The sequence below is a fragment of the Bufo gargarizans genome, chromosome 2 (assembly GCF_014858855.1).
Source record: "Bufo gargarizans isolate SCDJY-AF-19 chromosome 2, ASM1485885v1, whole genome shotgun sequence".
NCBI lineage: Eukaryota > Metazoa > Chordata > Amphibia > Anura > Bufonidae > Bufo > Bufo gargarizans.
In genome coordinates this window covers 677436195-677454554 of record NC_058081.1, presented here as the reverse complement: position 1 = coordinate 677454554, position 18360 = coordinate 677436195, and the positions used below count along the sequence as shown (strand labels likewise).

At 40.1% G+C, this 18360-nt stretch overlaps 1 protein-coding gene across 1 annotated transcript in view; it reads left to right on the top strand.

The window, feature by feature from the left end:
* Positions 1 to 6322: 6322 nt before the first annotated feature.
* LOC122926287 (beta,beta-carotene 9',10'-oxygenase-like) overlaps positions 6323 to 18360 on the top strand; it is a 135519-nt gene continuing 123481 nt past the window's right edge. The window contains exon 1 of the mRNA XM_044277660.1: positions 6323 to 6518. Coding sequence (XP_044133595.1) covers positions 6323 to 6518 — 196 coding nt within the window. The remainder of the gene's footprint in view (positions 6519 to 18360) is intronic.

Genomic DNA, 18360 nt, shown 5'->3' with positions numbered 1-18360 from the left:
AAAAGGAGTGCACTCTTTCACGCCATAGTAGGATCTTGGGCCTCTACACGGTTCTTTATACCTGGCGCTAACATCACTAACAAGTGTGCAGTGATTCTAAGAGTGACGCCTGTCATCTACATGTCATACTGACTCACAGTATTGTTTCACTACCACAGCAGACTCCCTATGCGTGTTACTGGAAGGCACAGTGTTCTACACCACAATAAAGGCTCTCTGCAGCCAGGAAATAGACCTTTTTTAACGTGATTCATCACAAATAAATTCTGATCAAGACGATTTTTTCAGAAAATTCGGCGAAGCGGCAGAATTACATTTTTTAGAAATTCACTCATCTCTACTGATGATATAACAACATTTTAAAAGGAATATTACAAAGAGTGAAAAAAATTGATGTCCTATCCATGGAATAAGCCATCAGTAATTGATCGACGGGGGTTGCAAGTTCAAGTCCCCTGGTGAGACTTAGTGATGTCCTATCCATGGAATAAGCCATCAGTAATTGATCGACGGGGGTTGCAAGTTCAAGTCCCCTGGTGAGACTTAGTAAAAAATAAAATAAAAAAAGTAATAAAAAATATAATGCTCGGAATTTATCATTTGAGGTGGATTTGGTATCATTTTTTTCTGTCCTTTCTTTGTGAGGTTGTACCAAATTTCTAAAAAATGGTGCACCGTAATAATATATTGGGAACAAGTGCAATGTGGTGTACAGTATGCCTATGTCTGTAAAAGTAAAACGCTGCCTGGCTTGGCGATGCAATTTTCTAAAAATTTGACATAAAAGTGTTCTGATCTGAAATCCTGACTGCTTTTCACTCCACTTCAGAAAGTAGAAAGGCTCATCAAATGTTGCAAAAATATGCACCAATTGTCATATGCGGGCATCACTTGTGCCATTTTTATGCCACAAACCTGGTGTAACGGCTATGGCGCCTGCACAGATCCTGAGCAGGCGCCATCTTTAAAGACCCTGCCATACATGTACAGTCGTGGCCAAAAGTTTTGAGAATTACACAAATATTAGTTTTCACAAAGTTTGCTGCTAAACTGCTTTTAGATCTTTGTTTTAGTTGTTCCTGTGATGTAGTGAAATATAATTACACGCACTTCATATGTTTCAAAGGCTTTTATCGACAATTACATGACATTTATGCAAAGAGTCAGTATTTGCAGTGTTGGCCCTTCTTTTTCAGGACCTCTGCAATTCGACTGGGCATGCTTTCAATCAACTTCTGGGCCAATTCCTTACTGATAGCAACCCATTCTTTCATAATCACTTCTTGGAGTTTGTCAGAATTAGTGGGTTTTTGTTTGTCCACCCGCCTCTTGAGGATTGACCACAAGTTCTCAATGGGATTAAGATCTGGGGAGTTTCCAGGCCATGGACCCAAAATGTCAACGTTTTGGTCTCCGAGCTACTTAGTTATCACTTTTGCCTTATGGCACGGTGCTCCATCGTGCTAGAAAATGCATTGTTGATCACCAAACTGTTGTTGTATTGTTGGAAGAAGTTGCTGTTGGAGGGTGTTTTGGTACCATTTTTTTTATTCATGGCTGTGTTTTTGGGCAAAATTGTGAGTGAGCCCACTCCCTTGGATGAGAAGAAACCCCACATATGAATGGTCTAAGGACGCTTAACTGTTGGCATGACACAGGACTGATGGTAGCGCTCACCTTTTCTTCTCCGGACAAGCCTTTTTCCTGATGCCCCAAACAATCGGAAAGAGACTTCATCGGAGAATATGACTTTGCCCCAGTCCTCAGCAGTCCATTCACCATATTTTCCGCAGAAGATCAATCTGTCCCTGATGTTTTTTTTGGAGAAAAGGGGCTTTTTGGCTGCCCTTCTTGACACAGGCCATCTTCCAAAAGTCTTCGCATCACTGTGCGTGCAAATGCGCTCACACCTCCCTATCACCACCAGACATCTGAGAAGCTCTGACAGACGTTCTTCAGAACCTCCTGCTTGAGGTTATTTTGTTTTGCTTTCGTTTTGTCATCTCGTTTCCCTCTCTCAGCTGTCATCTAGTTGCACTGATTGCATCCCTTTAAATCCCCTCCCATACTGCATCAATTTGCGGTTTATGCAACTTCCTGGAGTGTGTACATGCTGGATGCTACTACTGATGCTTCTACAAATAAGTTTGTTCATTTATTTGTGTTTTCCTGTTTGCTTGATCCTAGGTGACCCTGAGTCCCTCCGTATTAAGTGTAGGGAGACGGTGGTTGTGTCCCCTCACTATTATAGGGTGTTCAAGTGTCATACAGTCGAGGCACGAGGGCATGCAATTTTCTATCATAGAGATCTTTGCATGGGCTGAGAAGACAGGTAGAGTTTCAGGGCTTAAATAGGGGTCACCCTTTTGTTCCTTAGTTTCCGATCAAGCCAGTCAGATCCTTATTTGTAACTTCTTGTTTTCTGTTACACCAGCCGTGACACTGCCTGATGCCATTCCTGAGCAAGCTCTGCACTGGTGGCACTCCGATCCCGCAGCTGAATCCACTTTAGGAGACGATCCTGGCGCTTGCTGGACTTTCTTGGACACCCTAAAGCCTTCTTAACAAGAATTCAACCTCTTTCCTTGAAGTTCTTGATGATCCTATAAATTGTTGATTGAGGTGCAATCTTAGTAGCCACAATATCCTTGCCTGCGAAGCCATTTTTATGCAACGCAATGATGGCTGCACACGTTTCTTTGCAGGTCACCATGGTTAACAAAGGAAGAACAATGATTTCAAGCATCACCCTCCTTTTAACAGGTAAAGTCTGCCACTTATAACCCAATCAGCTTGACATAATGATCTCCAGCCTTGTGCTCGTCAACATTCTCACCTGAGTTAACAAGACGATTACTGAAATTATCTCAGCAGGTCCTTTAATGACAGCAATGAAATGCAGTGGAAAGTTTTTTTGGGGATTAAGTTAATTTTCATGGCAAAGAAGGACTATGCAATTCATCTGATCACTCGTCATAACAATCTGGAATATATGCAAATTGCTATTATAAAAACTTAAGCAGCAACTTTTCCAATTTCCAATATTTATGTAATTCTCAAAACTTTTGGCCACGACTGTATAGTGGATGTTAGGAAGGTGTTGGAACATCAAACTTGTGGGAATCGCAGCAGAATTGGCACCCAAGGAATGCAATCATTAATCTGTTTTGCAGAATCTAATTATTTTATTTTTTCATACTTTTATTTATCTTGTTATAAAGTGTAGCAGTTTAAATTTTTGTAGAAGAACTTGTAGATGCTGATAACAGTTTCAATTTTATAAGTACACTATTTGAAACCTACTGCCATGAACATGTCACAGGTTCAGACCTTAGACAGAATATTTGTGACCCTGACCGGTAGAATCACATGGACATAGTTGTAACAGGAAAATATCAGCTTCACTAATCTCAAGTAGAGAAACAAGCTTGGCAGTTACAATGTTCTCACAAGAGGTAACTGTCTTAATGGTTACAGTCTCGTGTTGGGTAGCTAGCATATGGTTATTACATTCTTTCAATAAGGACACAGTATTAGGCTTCATGGACACAAAGTTATTTTGTTTCCGTGTCCGTTCCATTTTTTGCGGATAGGATGGGGACCCATTCATTTCAATGGGTCTTCAAAAACCGCAGACAGCACAACATGTGCTATCCACATCCGTATGTCCATTCCATAGCCCTGCAAAAAAAAAATATATAACATGTCCTATTCTTGTCCGTTTTGCAGACAAGAATAGGTATTGTTACAATACGGACATCATACATTTTTGCGGACCGCAAAACACGTTCGGTCGTGTGCATGTAGCCTTAGTCAGAGACAGAAGGTAAAACAGGTAAACTGTCTCTTTAAGTGGCAACAAACCCTGTCTTTAACCTGTTCCGTACACATGATGTAACGGTACGTCATGTGTAGTTCTGATCACTGCAGCCAGGCAGGCGGTGATCGGAACAAGATGCCTGATTAAATCATTGAGCAGGCACCCGGGGACAATGCGCGGGGGGATCCTGTGACCCCCCCCCCCCCCCGTGTCAGCGATCGCCGCAAACCGCAGGTCAATTCAGACCTGCGGTTTGTGGCTTTTACATGTTGCGGCGGCGGTGCCATCGGTTCCCCGTGCGGCTGTAGTGGGGACCCAATGGCATGGAAGGCAGCGCAATGCCTTCCTTAGGCATTGGCGCTGCCTTCCTGTGATGAGCCTGTGAGATCCAGCCCCCTGGATCTCACAGGCCGGAAGCTGTATGAGTAATACACACTGTATTACTCATACAGCCAATGCATTCCAATACAGAAGTATTGGAATGCATTGTAAAGGGGATTAGACCCCCAAAAGTTGAAGTCCCAAAGTGGGACAAAAACTAAAGTGAAAAAAAGTTTAAAAAATTAAGTTTTCCCCCCAAAAAATTAAAAGTTTCAAGCAAAAAAAAAAACACTTCATTTTCCCAAAATAAAGTAAAAAAAAAATTGGTAAAATTTTGGGAAAAAGACATATTAGGTATCGTCGCGTCCGTATCGACCAGCTCTATAAACATATCACATGACCTAACCCCTCAGATGAACACCATAAAAAATAAAAATTGTGCTAAATAAACCATTTTTTTTGTCACCTTACATCACAAAAAGTACAACAGCAAACGATCAAAAAGGTGTATGCCCACCAAAATAGTACCAATCTGACTTCCAGTTCCGGCGCCTGTATGCGAGCAGCAGAGAGAGACAGCTCCGGAATCCCTGACCAAAATATGGGTCATATTTCCAAGATACTCTTTTATCAGGAGCAATATACTGCTCCATCCGAGTACCAAGGTCCTGAGGCGGTGAATGGACCGCTTTGTTATCGCTATGGGCAAGAAAATAAAGACCAAGACCCCAGCTGATATTCCCGCTGATCGAGCCAGAGATGATGAGATGGCGCCTGACGCTCCTTCACCTCGTGCTGAGGAAGATAAAAGCGCACCCTCCACAATGCTATCACAAGAGGTGGAATCGACTACAAACTACTGGCGATTGACGTTGCATCACAGCTGGCTAATGATTTACAAGCCACGCTAGCAGCATCAGTGAAAACTTCCACGCAGCAAATACATGAGGCGCTGCAAAAGCAAGACACGCGCGTGGCAGAGATAGAAAATAGGGTGCATACCCTGGAACTTTATTCTGAGGAATGTATCAGGCAAATTTGCGGTCTTATACAAGAAAACAGAAAACTGTGGGATCGAGTGGAGGATCTTGAAAATCGGTCCTGCAGGAACAGTCTGCGGATCGTCGGCTTGTCGGAGGAGATCCCTGTAAAAGACTTGCATAGCATATGTGAACAAGCATTACCTAAGCTATTATATCTAAATGGCCCATGCAAAGTTGAGCGTGCTCACAGACTGGGTCCGGATCTGAAAAATCTAACTTCAGGCACTGATAACAGCAGCACAAGATTTAATCGCAAACCAAGACAGGTGATAGTGAAGTACCTTGATTTCCAAGACAAGACAAATATCCTGCGTAACTTCAAGAAATGCACTGAACCTGTGGAGCTGAGAAATTCGAGGATTATAATATTTGGAGACTACTCTGCAGAAGTCACTAAAAGAAGAAGGGCCTTCTCAGTCATTTGCTCTGAACTTTACCAAAGGCATACCCGATTCGCGCTCCTGTATCTAGCTCTGCTAAAGGTCTTCAAAAGGGATGGATCATCGCAAACCTTTTCAACTCCGGAAGAGGCTGCTGACATTTTGCAGATACCATTGGATACCACAGAACGAGCTCCGGAAAAGAGAGCAAGAGAGAAAGATGGAGAATTAGATCGCCCCCTGAGCCCGAAGAGGTACAACAGAAGAACAATCTGGAAAGTCAGCATAACACAAAAGCTGCCAAGGGATCCAGATGAAGAATCAATGGACTTGAGTATACCTTTTCTTATCTAATATCAAGTCTAGCTCAGGGAGTCTGGTTTTCTCAAGGACTCAATAAGGGGAGATAATGTGATTTGCGGAAATGCTTTCTAGATAGCCATGTTTAGAAAATGTGATTTGTTGATAGCCATGTTTCTTATAATAGGTCAGGGACCGAGTTTAGGGATTGTACTTCAGGGAAGGAATTATGTGTAAGAATGCACATAGGCAGGAAAAAAGTGAAGTCAGCTTAAAGTATATTATTGGAGGGAGGAGAAGGAAGATTCTACCTTATTTACGGATAAGGAAATGTTGCTTAGTTGCTGTTAGCATTATTTTTGAAATGTTGTGGGGTTTACTGAGGACTGTGGGATTGTTCTTATCTGGAAGTGTACTGCTGTGTCCTGCATTCATCTTTTCCATGAGGAGGTCCCATGATGCGCATTGTGTCCTGGAATGTTAAGGGTTTACGTTCCCCAGCTAAACGTAACATGATACTCAAATACCTGCATCGACTCAAACCGGATATCGCTATGTTGCAGGAGACTCACTTAACTGAAGGGGACTTTTTCCGCATGGAAAAGATGTGGGTTGGGAAAGTGGTTGGGTCGCCCTCGATAGCTAGGAAGGCAGGTACGCTGATTCTGATAAGTAAACATTTGGATCAAAAAAATACTTCACCATGAGACAGATAATAAGGGAAGATTTCAAAAGCTGAAAATACAATCTCCTTTAGGGGATATATGTTTAGTAAATGTGTACGGTCCAAATGGGGAAAATGGGTCCTTTTTCAAAGAGCTCAGTGTCTCGATGGGAAAAGATCCCTCAACACAATTTATTGTGGGAGGAGATATGAATGCCGGTGTAGACAGTGGGGAAGATAGACGGGTTTCACCCGGGAAAGTTATATCACAAAGGAATAGGGACTCAGTTTTAGCTGCATTTATACATGATAATAACCTGGTAGACCTTTGGAGACTAGAAAATCCGGAGGGAAGAGAGTACACGTTCTATTCTTTACCAAACAATTCATGGTCCAGAATTGATCATATCTTTGTGTCAACTTCTATCGAGCGCATAGCCCACCATTCCAAAATCTTAGACATTGCAATTTCCGTTCATGCTCCAGTACAGATAGACATAAAAGAACAGATACAGAGAGGATCTGACTTCATCTGGCGATTCCCTTCTTTCCTTTCAGAGAATGAAAATTTTAGAGATTTGTTAAAGGGATGGATTATAGAATACTTACAGGATAACGCAGAACATAGAGACAATCCCTCCTTACTTTGGGAAACAGCAAAGGCAGTTTTAAGGGGCAAAATTATATCTTATGTGCACTCACTAAAAAACAAGACTAGGGCAAAACTAGATGAAGCAACTCTGTCATTACGGAAGGCATATGTAACATTCTTGGCCTCTCCCACAAGCGATAATAGATTAATTTGGAGGGTAGCAAAGAAAGACTTCGAACTTTGGTTCGTAAGGTGGGAAGATATGTACAGATCCCAAAAAGAGTGTAGGTTATTCAAATTCGGAAATAAGTCAGGGAGAATCCTAGCGAGATTGGCTAAAGGTGCCAGAGGACCCATTCAATTACTGTCATTGAAAGATTCTCAGGGACACCTTCAAAAAGATCCCAGAAAGGTGGTAGAGATATTCAGAGAGTTTTTTATCAGAAGTTTTACATAAAGATCCTGAGGCCCATCACCCCCTACTACTTTTCTTGACAAGACCTCTCCTCCAGGTGTGAAGGCAGAACAACTAGCTTCACTTAACCAGTCTATTACGACTGAGGAAGTGATGTCAACTATACGAACACTGAAATCAGGGAAGGCCCCGGGACCAGACGGTTTCTCGGGAGAATTCTTTAAAATTCTTAGAGAAGAAATATTACAGATACTGGTAGATAACTACAATAGAATACTGGACGGCCAAAATCTGAAAGAAACAAGCAATTTAGCACATATCAAATTAATACCCAAATCAGGAAAAGACCCCTTTCTTCCCGCCTCCTACCGTCCTATATCTCTTATAAATGTGGATGTAAAAATACTTTCCAAAATAATGGTGGATAGGTTGGCCAATATTTTGCCATCGCTGATTGGAGCATCCCAGGTGGGTTTTGTGAAGGGACGATCGTCTGTGTTTAATATTCGCAGGGTTCTAGCTGTACTGGATCATGTTAACAGGAAAGCAAATGCTTCAACATTACCAACTTTGTTAACAATTGATGCTGAGAAAGCATTCGATAATATAAATTGGAACTGGTTGGGAAATGTAATGGAGAGAATGCGGATTACAGGGGTTTTTAGGAGATATGTCAACGCTTTATATAAATCCCCTAAGGCGCAAATTGCAATACCAGGATTTTTGTCCACCTCTTTTTCACTTTTAAAAGGGACTAGACAAGGGTGCCCCTTGTCTCCTCTACTATTCAATATAGCGATTGAACCATTAGCTAGATTACTGGAGTCCACAGAAATATTCGAAGGTATCCGAATAGGTAAGCAGGAGATTAAACTCTCATTATTCGCAGATGACATCATAATGTTCTTATCAAATCCACAAAAGGATATTAAGAAGATCTTGATGTCATGAAGGAATTTGGCTCCTTCTCAGGCTTCAAAGTGAACTGAAGGTAAATGCGAGCTGATGACTATACGGACGGGAAACCACAGGAGAGATTTAGTCCTGAGAGATTGTCCGGTATCTTTAGTCCCAAGCCATATCTTGTACCTAGGGATAAAAATTGATTGCATACACCTCACTCTCTATACACCCTCAATTATCCACCATTATTTACACAAATAAAGCTGGAACTGAAGAGATGGCAAAATTTGCCGCTGTCAGTGATGGGCAAATGTCATTTAATCAAGATGATTAGTTTCCAAAACTATTATACCCTATGCAGACTATGCCAATTTTACTTCAGCATGCGGATGTTGTTTGTCTAAATAGGGCCTTTACTAATTTTATTTGGTCCGGGGAAGAAAAAAAAACACGTATAGCTTTAAAATCATTATGGGCCCATATAAATAAAGGATGGTTAAGATTTCCTGATGTGAGGAGTTACAACTTGGCATGTCTTTTCAGACATTGTAGAGATTGGCTGAATTGGACATCACATTACTCTTAATTGTAGTCTGGAGAGAGAGTTAGCGGGAGGATGGGATCTTGGATCTCTACTCCACTCCAGGTTGGGTTCTTTACATCCGAATATAAAAAACTCAATAGTGATCAGGGACACGGTGGTCACCTGGAAGGAGATCAGGAAGTTGTTCAGCCTTTCATTTTTAGCATCTAAACACATGCCTTTGTGGAATCATCCAGATTTCAATTTAGGCAAAACAAACAAGCTGTTTCATCCCTGGAAGTTGCTAGGTATCCACAAAATGTTGCATATTATTCATGAGGCAGAACCTAGATATCTATTGCTAGGGGAACTACAAAATAAATATTGGCTTCCTAGGGAGCAATTTCTACAATATTACCAAGTTAAGATTTTTTGTGGGTCTAGATTGAGGGACTTGCAGGATGAATACATTTCCAATCCCTTTGACATTTTGCTGAAACAAAGAGAAAATAAAGTATCACTTTCTGACATCTACAAAACCCTGAGAGAAAAGGGCGAAAATAGATTGTCCACTAAAAGATTACAGGGATGGAAGCCACTCTTGGGCTCTAGTGAATGGATTGATAAGATCATGGGGGCATGGGAAAGAGTGAGGAGAGCAGTCCCGTGTGAAAAATTGAGGGAATCCTACTTTAAACTGCTGCACAGGGCAATTTATGCCTTTAACATCTCATTCAAAAATAGCCTACCTGACAGGATAACAGAATGCCCTAAATGCCATTTATCCAAAGCAGGATTGGACCATTGTATCTGGGAATGTCCACAAGTAGATATATTCTGGAATGAAACTCTTGCCTGGATAAAGAGAGTATGGCAGTTAGACCTACCACTAGAACCTCTGGTAATTCTGTTTCACGATTTCCCAGACAATTTGGTAGTACCCAGGTTGGTAGATGGTGCTTTACTGGTGGCACTCAGATGTCTTGTGGTTACAACCGAAAGCTCCCTCAATCGCAGAAGTTCAAGTACAAATTAGATACTTCATATTGATGGATCAATTAGAAACAGAAAAACAAAAGTCGTGTAAAACGTCATTTTTTTTTGATAAGTGGAAGGTTTATATTAGTAAGCAGCTATCAGAAGCTGAAATCCAGAAAATTATGAAAAATTTTCAGTACACGGAATGATACCTGCTTACTGACTTAAAAGGGAAGTTGGGTAACTTGAAAGTAACTCAGTCATCCTGAAAGAGATTCTTTAGCAGTTTTCAGAAACTGAGCAGTGTTATCTTGGACGAGTACACATCCAGAAGGGAGGGGGGGGGCGGGGGAATGGGGGGCAAAGTTATTATGTATTGGACAGAAACTACTGTTATATGAAGCAGAATATGTTACTCTTCTTCTGTACAAGAATAATTCAAAAACATGTAACTATGTTGATTCTTCTTTTGTACTTAAGTGCAGTGAAAAAAAAAAGCTTTGCTTTTAAGATGCATTTCTCAGAAAATAAATAAAATGTTCTTTAAAAAAAAAAAAAATAGTACCAATCTAACCGTCACCTCATTCCGCAAAAAATTAGCTCCTACCTAAGACAATCGCCCAAAAAAATAAAAAAAAATATGGCTAAGAATATGGAGACTCTAAAACATAATTTGTTTTTGTTTTAAAAAAGCTGTTATTGTGTAAAACTTTAGTAAATTCAAAAAAAGCATACATATTAAGTATCACCATGTCCGTAATAACCTGCTCTATAAAAATATCACATGACTTAACCCCTCAGATGAACACCGTAAAAAAAAAATGGTGTAAAAAAAGCCTTTTTTTTGTCACCTTACATCACAAAAAGTGTAATTGCAAGCAATCAAAGTCATATGCACCCCAAAATAGTGCCAATCAAACCTTCATCTCATCCCGCAAAAAATTAGACCCTACGTAAGATAATCGCCCAAAAACTGAAACTACGGCTCTCAGAATATGGAGACACTAGAACATGATTTTTTTTGTTTTAAAAATAAAAAAAAGGTGTAAAACAAAAAAGAAATTATACATATTAGTCCCTAATAACCTGCTCTATAAAAATACCACATGATCTAACCTATCAGATGAATGTTGTAAATAACAAAAAATAAAAATGGTGCCAAAACAGCTATTTCTTGTTACCTTGCCTCACAAAAAGTGTAATATAGAGCAACCAAAAATCATATGTATCCTAAGCTAGTACAAACAAAACTGCCACCCTATCCCGTAGTTTCTAAAATGGGGTCACTTTTTTGGAGTTTCTACTCTAGGGGTGCATCGGGGGGCTTCAAATGGGACATGGTGTCAAAAAAACAGTCCAACAAAATCTGCCTTCCAAAAACCATATGGCATTCCTTTCCTTCTGTGCCCTGCCGTGTGCCCGTATAGCAGTTTACAACCACATATGGGATGTTTCTATAAACTACAGAATCAGGGCCATAAATATTTTTTGTTTTGTTTGGCTGTTAACCCTTGCTTTGTAACTGGAAAAAAATTATTAAAATGGAAATTTGCCCAAAAAGTTAAATTTTGAAATTGTATCTCTACTTTCCATTAATTCTTGTGGAACACCTAAAGGGTTAAAAAAAGTTTGTAAAATCAGTTTTGGACACCTTGAGGGGTGTAGTTTCTAGAATGGGTCATTTTTGGGTGGTTTCTCACAAAGTGACTTCAGACCTGAACGGTCCTTGTAACATCCCTCAAAATTAAAATGTAATTCCCAAAATGATCCTAACATGAATTAGACATATGGGGAATGTAAAGTAATAACTATTTTTGTAAGTATTACTATGTAGTATAGAAGTAGAGAAATTGAAACTCACAAATTTGCACATTTTTTTAAAATTTTGGCAAATTTGGTATTTTTTTATAAATAGAAAATTAACTTTTTTTTTACTCCATTTTACCAGTGTCATGAAGTACAATATGTGACGAAAAAACTATCTCAGAATGGCCTGGATAAGTCAAAGTGTTTTAAAGTTATCACCACATAAAGTGACACTGGTCAGATTTGCAAAAAATGGCCTAGTCCTTAAGGTGAAAATGGTTTAAGTCTCCCTCTGCTTGGTGGCAATGAAGGTGGCTTTTTTGCTTCACAGGCTGCAGTAATTCTCCATGTGGCACAATCTGCAAGGAGGTCTCTTCGGGTAGCGTTATCTCTGTTCCTTGCACCACACTGTGCATTGTCTATTAGCACTTATGATATCATTCATCAAAACTAGAGTTAAACGAAGCGATCTTCTGATGCTCAATCCGAAGTCACTTCGTTCAAAACTTTGGAATAATACTGTACGGAGATTCGTCTCTATAAAGTATTAGAATGTATGGGCTCCAATGAGCCGAAGTAAGTTATTCACGATGGAGAACATTACTTCAGCTTTGGTTCCAAGGTACTAGTTGGAACAGAAGCCGAGATGGGTTTCAAGTTTTAAAGTGGTTTTCCACTTTAAAAATCTATTACTGAAGTTATTCAACGAAGTCAAGCGCGACTGGGTCCACATCCGTTCTGCAATTTTGCAGAACAGGTGCTGATTCATTCATTTTCAATGGGGCCGGAATGTCCTGTCCACATTTGCGGATCCGCCAAAAAATAGAACATGTCATATTCTAAATCGCATTTTCTATGAGCGTGCCGGCGATGTGCGGTCCACAAAATGCAGAACGCACATTGCCAGTGTCTGTGTTTTGCGGATCCGCAAACACATATGGACGTGTGAATGGACCCTTATTCCGAAGTTTAATCAATGCGACTTTGGATTAAACATCCAAAGCTCGCTTCGCTCAACTCCAATCACAACAAACACACTGACAGCTTATACTGCGACAGGCTGGCTGATCCTTGTTGTCCAGATGGGGATTCTGCACAGTTGCTCCAGGGTGAAAAAGCTAGGAAGTACAGGTCAACTAGCCTTGCTTTAGGCTACCTGGCACAAACGTACTTGTCCGAGCTCCAGCGGCGAGATCTCCAGCTTTGACGCGACCTCGCTGGGAGAGATGCACTGCTAAGCCACGCCCCCTAGTGACATGACAGCATCCTTAGCAGTGAGCAGTTGGTGTTTGTCTGTCTCTGCACCATAGTAGCATAGGGACTGTCAACCAGTTCGGGTCTTGTTACCTAGGGCTTGAACTGCAATTAGGTAGGGAAAGCGGGTTGAGTTCCAGGTCAGGGCTCACTGTTTGTATCTGCCCCGATCTACAAGCATTACAGTACCTCTCTCTACTGTGGTGCTTAGCTGCTCTGTGACCGTGCCTATGCCCTCAGGTGGTGTGGCAATTGACAACATTCACCTAACTCTATCTAGCTAAATGCAGGGTTAAGCTATGTAATTTTTCATAATTATGGGAGCCATAAAAATACATATGTAGAAAGCCTTTGCTTTAGACTACCTTAGCCATCTCTCCTATTTCAGGAGTCTCTTAAAGGGGTTCTACGGGAATTAAGAAAATGAAAATCCTAAATATTACTTTATTATAAATATATTACCAAAAATATTTCACTAGTTATAATGGCTCGTTTTGTCTGGGGAGCAATCATTAGGGGAAATAAAATGTCCGCTGTCCTATTAGTACACACAAAACCTGTCCTAATCACATAGCAGGATACAGCCACATCCCCACCTCCTCTCTGTAATTCATGTCTCCTCATCAACTTCATTCCTACAGAGATTCAGCTGAACTTCTTATCAGCTGTATTCAGGATCATAATCCATTAGAAGCAGAGCAGAGAGGAGGATGAGGCAGCTCTTTACCTCAGTGCTCTGAAGTAACTTGTCCTCCTTTATTTACACTAAATGAATATTTACGTATTATCATTTTCATAATTCCTGGAGAACCCCTTTAAAGAATACAGAAGTTAGGTTTTCAGGATTATCTCAGGAGATCTGACAAATTTATGTCTTTACATAGGGGTTCATAAACTATGAACTGGCTTAGTTTACAATAGCAACCAATCCGATTACACCTTTCATTTTAGATAGCTTCCTTGAAAAATGAAGGAAGTCAGTTCTACTTTAGACCAGTTTGATACATGACCCCCTTGGTTTCTATGGTTGTGGGCACAATTCCTCTTGCATGACCTGATGCTAATTGTTTTTTTTCCACTTAAACAACCATAAGCTTAAATCGATCTTCTATAAATATAATCTGTTTATTTTAACCCCTTAACGCCATGTAAGGGGTTACGCTGATCGGACGGATGCAGGAGCCAGGGGTCCGGCAGTCACTGATAGCCGGACCCCTGCTGTATGCGCCAGCATCGTTGAAATCACTGATGCACTAACCCTTGCACTGCTGTGGTAAGCGATGACTGTGGCACGTGTGGGCTTCACACGTGTGCGGGTTGTCCATCGGGTCCTCGTGCTGCTGTGACGGAGACCCCGATGGCAGGGAAGGCAGCCTGATGCCTTCCTTAGGCATCGTGGCTGCCTTCCGGGAGAGCCTGTGAGATTCAGCCCCCTGGTTCTCACAGGCAAGCAGGATGAAGTGTATTACAGTGTGTAATACACTTATAGCCAATGCATTACAATAAAGAAGTATTGTAATGCATTGTAAAGGGGATCAGACCCCCAGAATTTGTGAGGGAAAAAAAGAAGTAAAAAAAAAAACGTTACAAATTAAGTTTTTCTAAAAATTTAAAGTTTCAAGTAAAATTAAAATAAAAAAATGCTTTCCTTTTCCCAAAAGAACGTTAAAAAAATTGTAAAAAATAGAAAAAAAGGAAAGTAGACATATTAAATATCGCAGCGTACGTATCGACCGTCTCTGTAAAAATATCACATGACCTAACCTTTGTTCTAATAAAAAAACAACAACAACATTTTTTTGTCATCTTACATCACTAAAGTTGCAACACAAACCTAAGTCAATTGCCCAAAAAATAAAAATAAATATGGCTTTCAGACTATGGAGACACTAAAACATGATTTTTTGGGTTTAAAAAGCGCTTTTATTGTGTTAAATGTACCCCTCAGGTGAACACCTAAAAAAAAAAAAAGGGTCAAAAAAGCCATTTATTGTCACCTTACATCACAAAAAGTGCCATAGCAAGCGATCAAAAAGCCATATGCACCCCTAAATAGTGCCAATCAAACCATCATCTCATCCCACATACCTACCTAAAACAATCGCCCCCCAAAAAATAAAAAATATGGCTCTCAGACAATGGTGACACTAAAACATGATTTTTTTTTGTTTAAAAAATATCATTGTGTAAAAATTAAATAAATGAAAAAGTATACATATTAGGCATCGCCGCGTCTATAAGAACCTGCTGTATAAACATATCACATGACCTAACCCCTCAAAAAGAAGTGTGTAAAAAAAGGCATTTTTTGTCACCTTACATCATAAAAAGTGTAATACCAAGCATTCAAAAAGTCATACAGACCCAAAAATAGTACCAAACAGTCATCTCATATCGAAAAAAATGAGCCCCTACATAAGACAGTCACCCCCCAAAAAAAAATAAAAAATTTGTCTTTCAGAATATGGAGACACTAAAAAAATAATTGTTTTCATTTTTTTTGTCATATTTGGTATTGTTAAATCCGAAACAACCTGCTCTATAAAAATACCATGTGGGTCTTCAAATGTGACATGGCAGCTTAAAATTATCCCAGTGAAATCTGCCTTCCAAAAACCATATGGCGTTCCTTTCCTTCTGCACAATGCCGTGTGCCTGTACAGCAGTTTAAGAGCACATATGATGTGTTTCTGTAAACTAAAGAATCAGGGCAATAAATATTGAGTTTTGTTTGGCTGTTAACCTTTGCTTTGTTACTGGAAAAAATTGATTCTTGTGGAACACCTAAAGGGTTAACAAAGTTTTTTAAATCGGTTTTGAATACCTTGAGGGGTGTAGTTTCTAAAATGTGGTGGTTTCTATTATGTAAGCCTCACAAAGTGACTCCAGACCTGAACTAGTCCTTAAAAAGTGGGCTTTAGGCCTCTTTCACACGGGCGTCAGTTTTGCACTCCCGCGCGAGTGCAAAACATTGTCATGCGTTGCACTCGCGTGAGAAAAATCGCGCATGTTTGGTACCCAAACCCGAACTTCTTCATAGAAGTTCGGGCTTGGGATTGATGTTCTGAAGATTGTATTATTTTCCCTTATAACATGGTTATAAGGGAAAATAATAGCATTCTGAATACAGAATGCATAGTAAACTAGCGCTAGAGGGGTTAAAAAAAAAAAAAAAAAAAATTTAACTCACCTTAGTCCACTTGATCACGAACCCCGGCATCTCCTTGTGTCTCCTCTGCGCTGAACAGGACCTGGGGTGAGCTGCTCCATTAAATACAGGTTAAGGACCTTCGATGACGTCACTCCGGTCATCACATGGTATGTCACATGATCTTTTACCATGGTGATTAACCATGGTAAAAGACCATGTGATGACCGGAGTGACGTCATCGAAGGTCCTTAACCGGTATTTAATGGAGCAGCTCACCCCAGGTCCTGTTCAGCGCAGAGGAGACACAAGGAGATGCGAGCTTCGCGATCAAGTGGACTAAGGTGAGTTAAATTTTTTTTTATTTTTTTTTAACCCCTCTAGCGCTGGTTTACTATGCATTCTGTATTCAGAATGCTATTATTTTCCCTTATAACCATGTTATAAGGGAAAATAATAATGATCGGGTCTCCATCCCGATCGTCTCCTAGCAACCGTGCGTGCAAATCGCACGGCATCCGTACTTGCTTGCGGATGCCATCCGATTTTCACACACCCCATTCACTTCTATGGGGCCTGCGTCACGTCAAATATAGAGCATGCTGCGATTTCAACTGAACGCACAAGTGATGCGTTAAAAACAACGCTCATGTGCACAGCCCCATAGAAATGAATGGGTCAGGATTTAGTGCGGGTGACATACGTTCGCCGCACGGATCGCACCCGCACGGAAAACTCGCCCGTGTGAAAGGGGCCTTAGAAATTTTCTGAACAATTTCAAGATTTACTTCTAAACTTCTAAGCTAGAATGACATTCACAAAATGATCCAAACATGAAGTAGACATATGAGGAATGTAAAGTCATAATTATTTTTGGAGTTATTACTATCTATTATAAAAGTAGAGAAATTTCAATTTGCTAAATTTTCAAATTTTGGGGTAAATTAGTTTTTTTTTTATAAATAAAAATACATTTTTTGGACTCAATTTACCCACAATCATGAAGTACAACATGTTAGTGACGAGAAAACAATCTCAGAATTGCTTGGATAAGTAAAAGCGTTTTAAAGTTATTACCATGGCTTGGTCCTGAAAGGGTTAATAGCTGGCTGATTCTTTTGTGTGTGAATTAATTTGTCTTGATATTTAATATCCAACAATGAGAAGGATTACACAGCCAACACATTGCACAATATCACAAGTGAATAAAACCTAATGAAAAATCTGAATAACTGCCAGGGTTGATCTGGACAAGGTAATGTGTAGATATTGCACACCTGTCAAATAATGAGCTGGGCTGGCGGTCTTGTGTTTTACTACTACCTATGTGATACCATGTATAGGCAGTAGAATAGGGGAGTGCAGCGAGAAAGAGGTTCAGGATAAGTGGATTATTATAATGCATTCTATCACATCCCCATTGCCATCCACAGTACACCTACTTGTGATAATAGTGATACAGTGCAAATACTGTAAATCAATAATGCCCTCATAGACAAATTATAACTAGGGATGAGCGAATGTCATATTTTGAAATTCGTTTTCGGTCCGTGTTGTGGTATTTACTGAATTGAGTTATGGATTCCGTTACCACGGACCATAATGCAATTCCATGATGAAATGCCTTTAGAGGCATTCCGTTATAATAGAAGTCTATGGCCAGCATAACGGATCCGTCCTGTCCTGCATAACGTAAACCGGAAGGATCCATTATGCAGGTCATAGACTTCTATTATGATGGAATAAGTAACGGAATGCCTCTAAAGGCATTCCGTCATAGAATTGCGTTATGGTCCGTGGTGACGGAATCCATAACGCAATTTAGTAAATACCAGAACACGAACCGAAAATTAATTTCAAAATATGAATTTTGCTCATCCCTAATTATAACCTTCCGATTTGTGTCTCAGACAATAACTGGAGTCAGTGTGCTGACATCTACAGTATAACCAGATCTGTAATGTGTCTCAAGATGCTTGGTTAATGACCAGACTCATTTTGCACTTGCTTATGTAACTTGGAATTGCCTCACAATGGGCATAATTGGTTGTCCTGGTATCATACCAATGCTACCTCCTCACATGTCTCCTTGATGTGTCAGAAGGTTTGTGGAACAACCTTTGGTACCAATTAACCTGTAAGATCTGCATTTTCATCTAAGCGGCAACAAATATATGTACAGATAGTACAGTGGGCAGTGTCTGATTAACCTA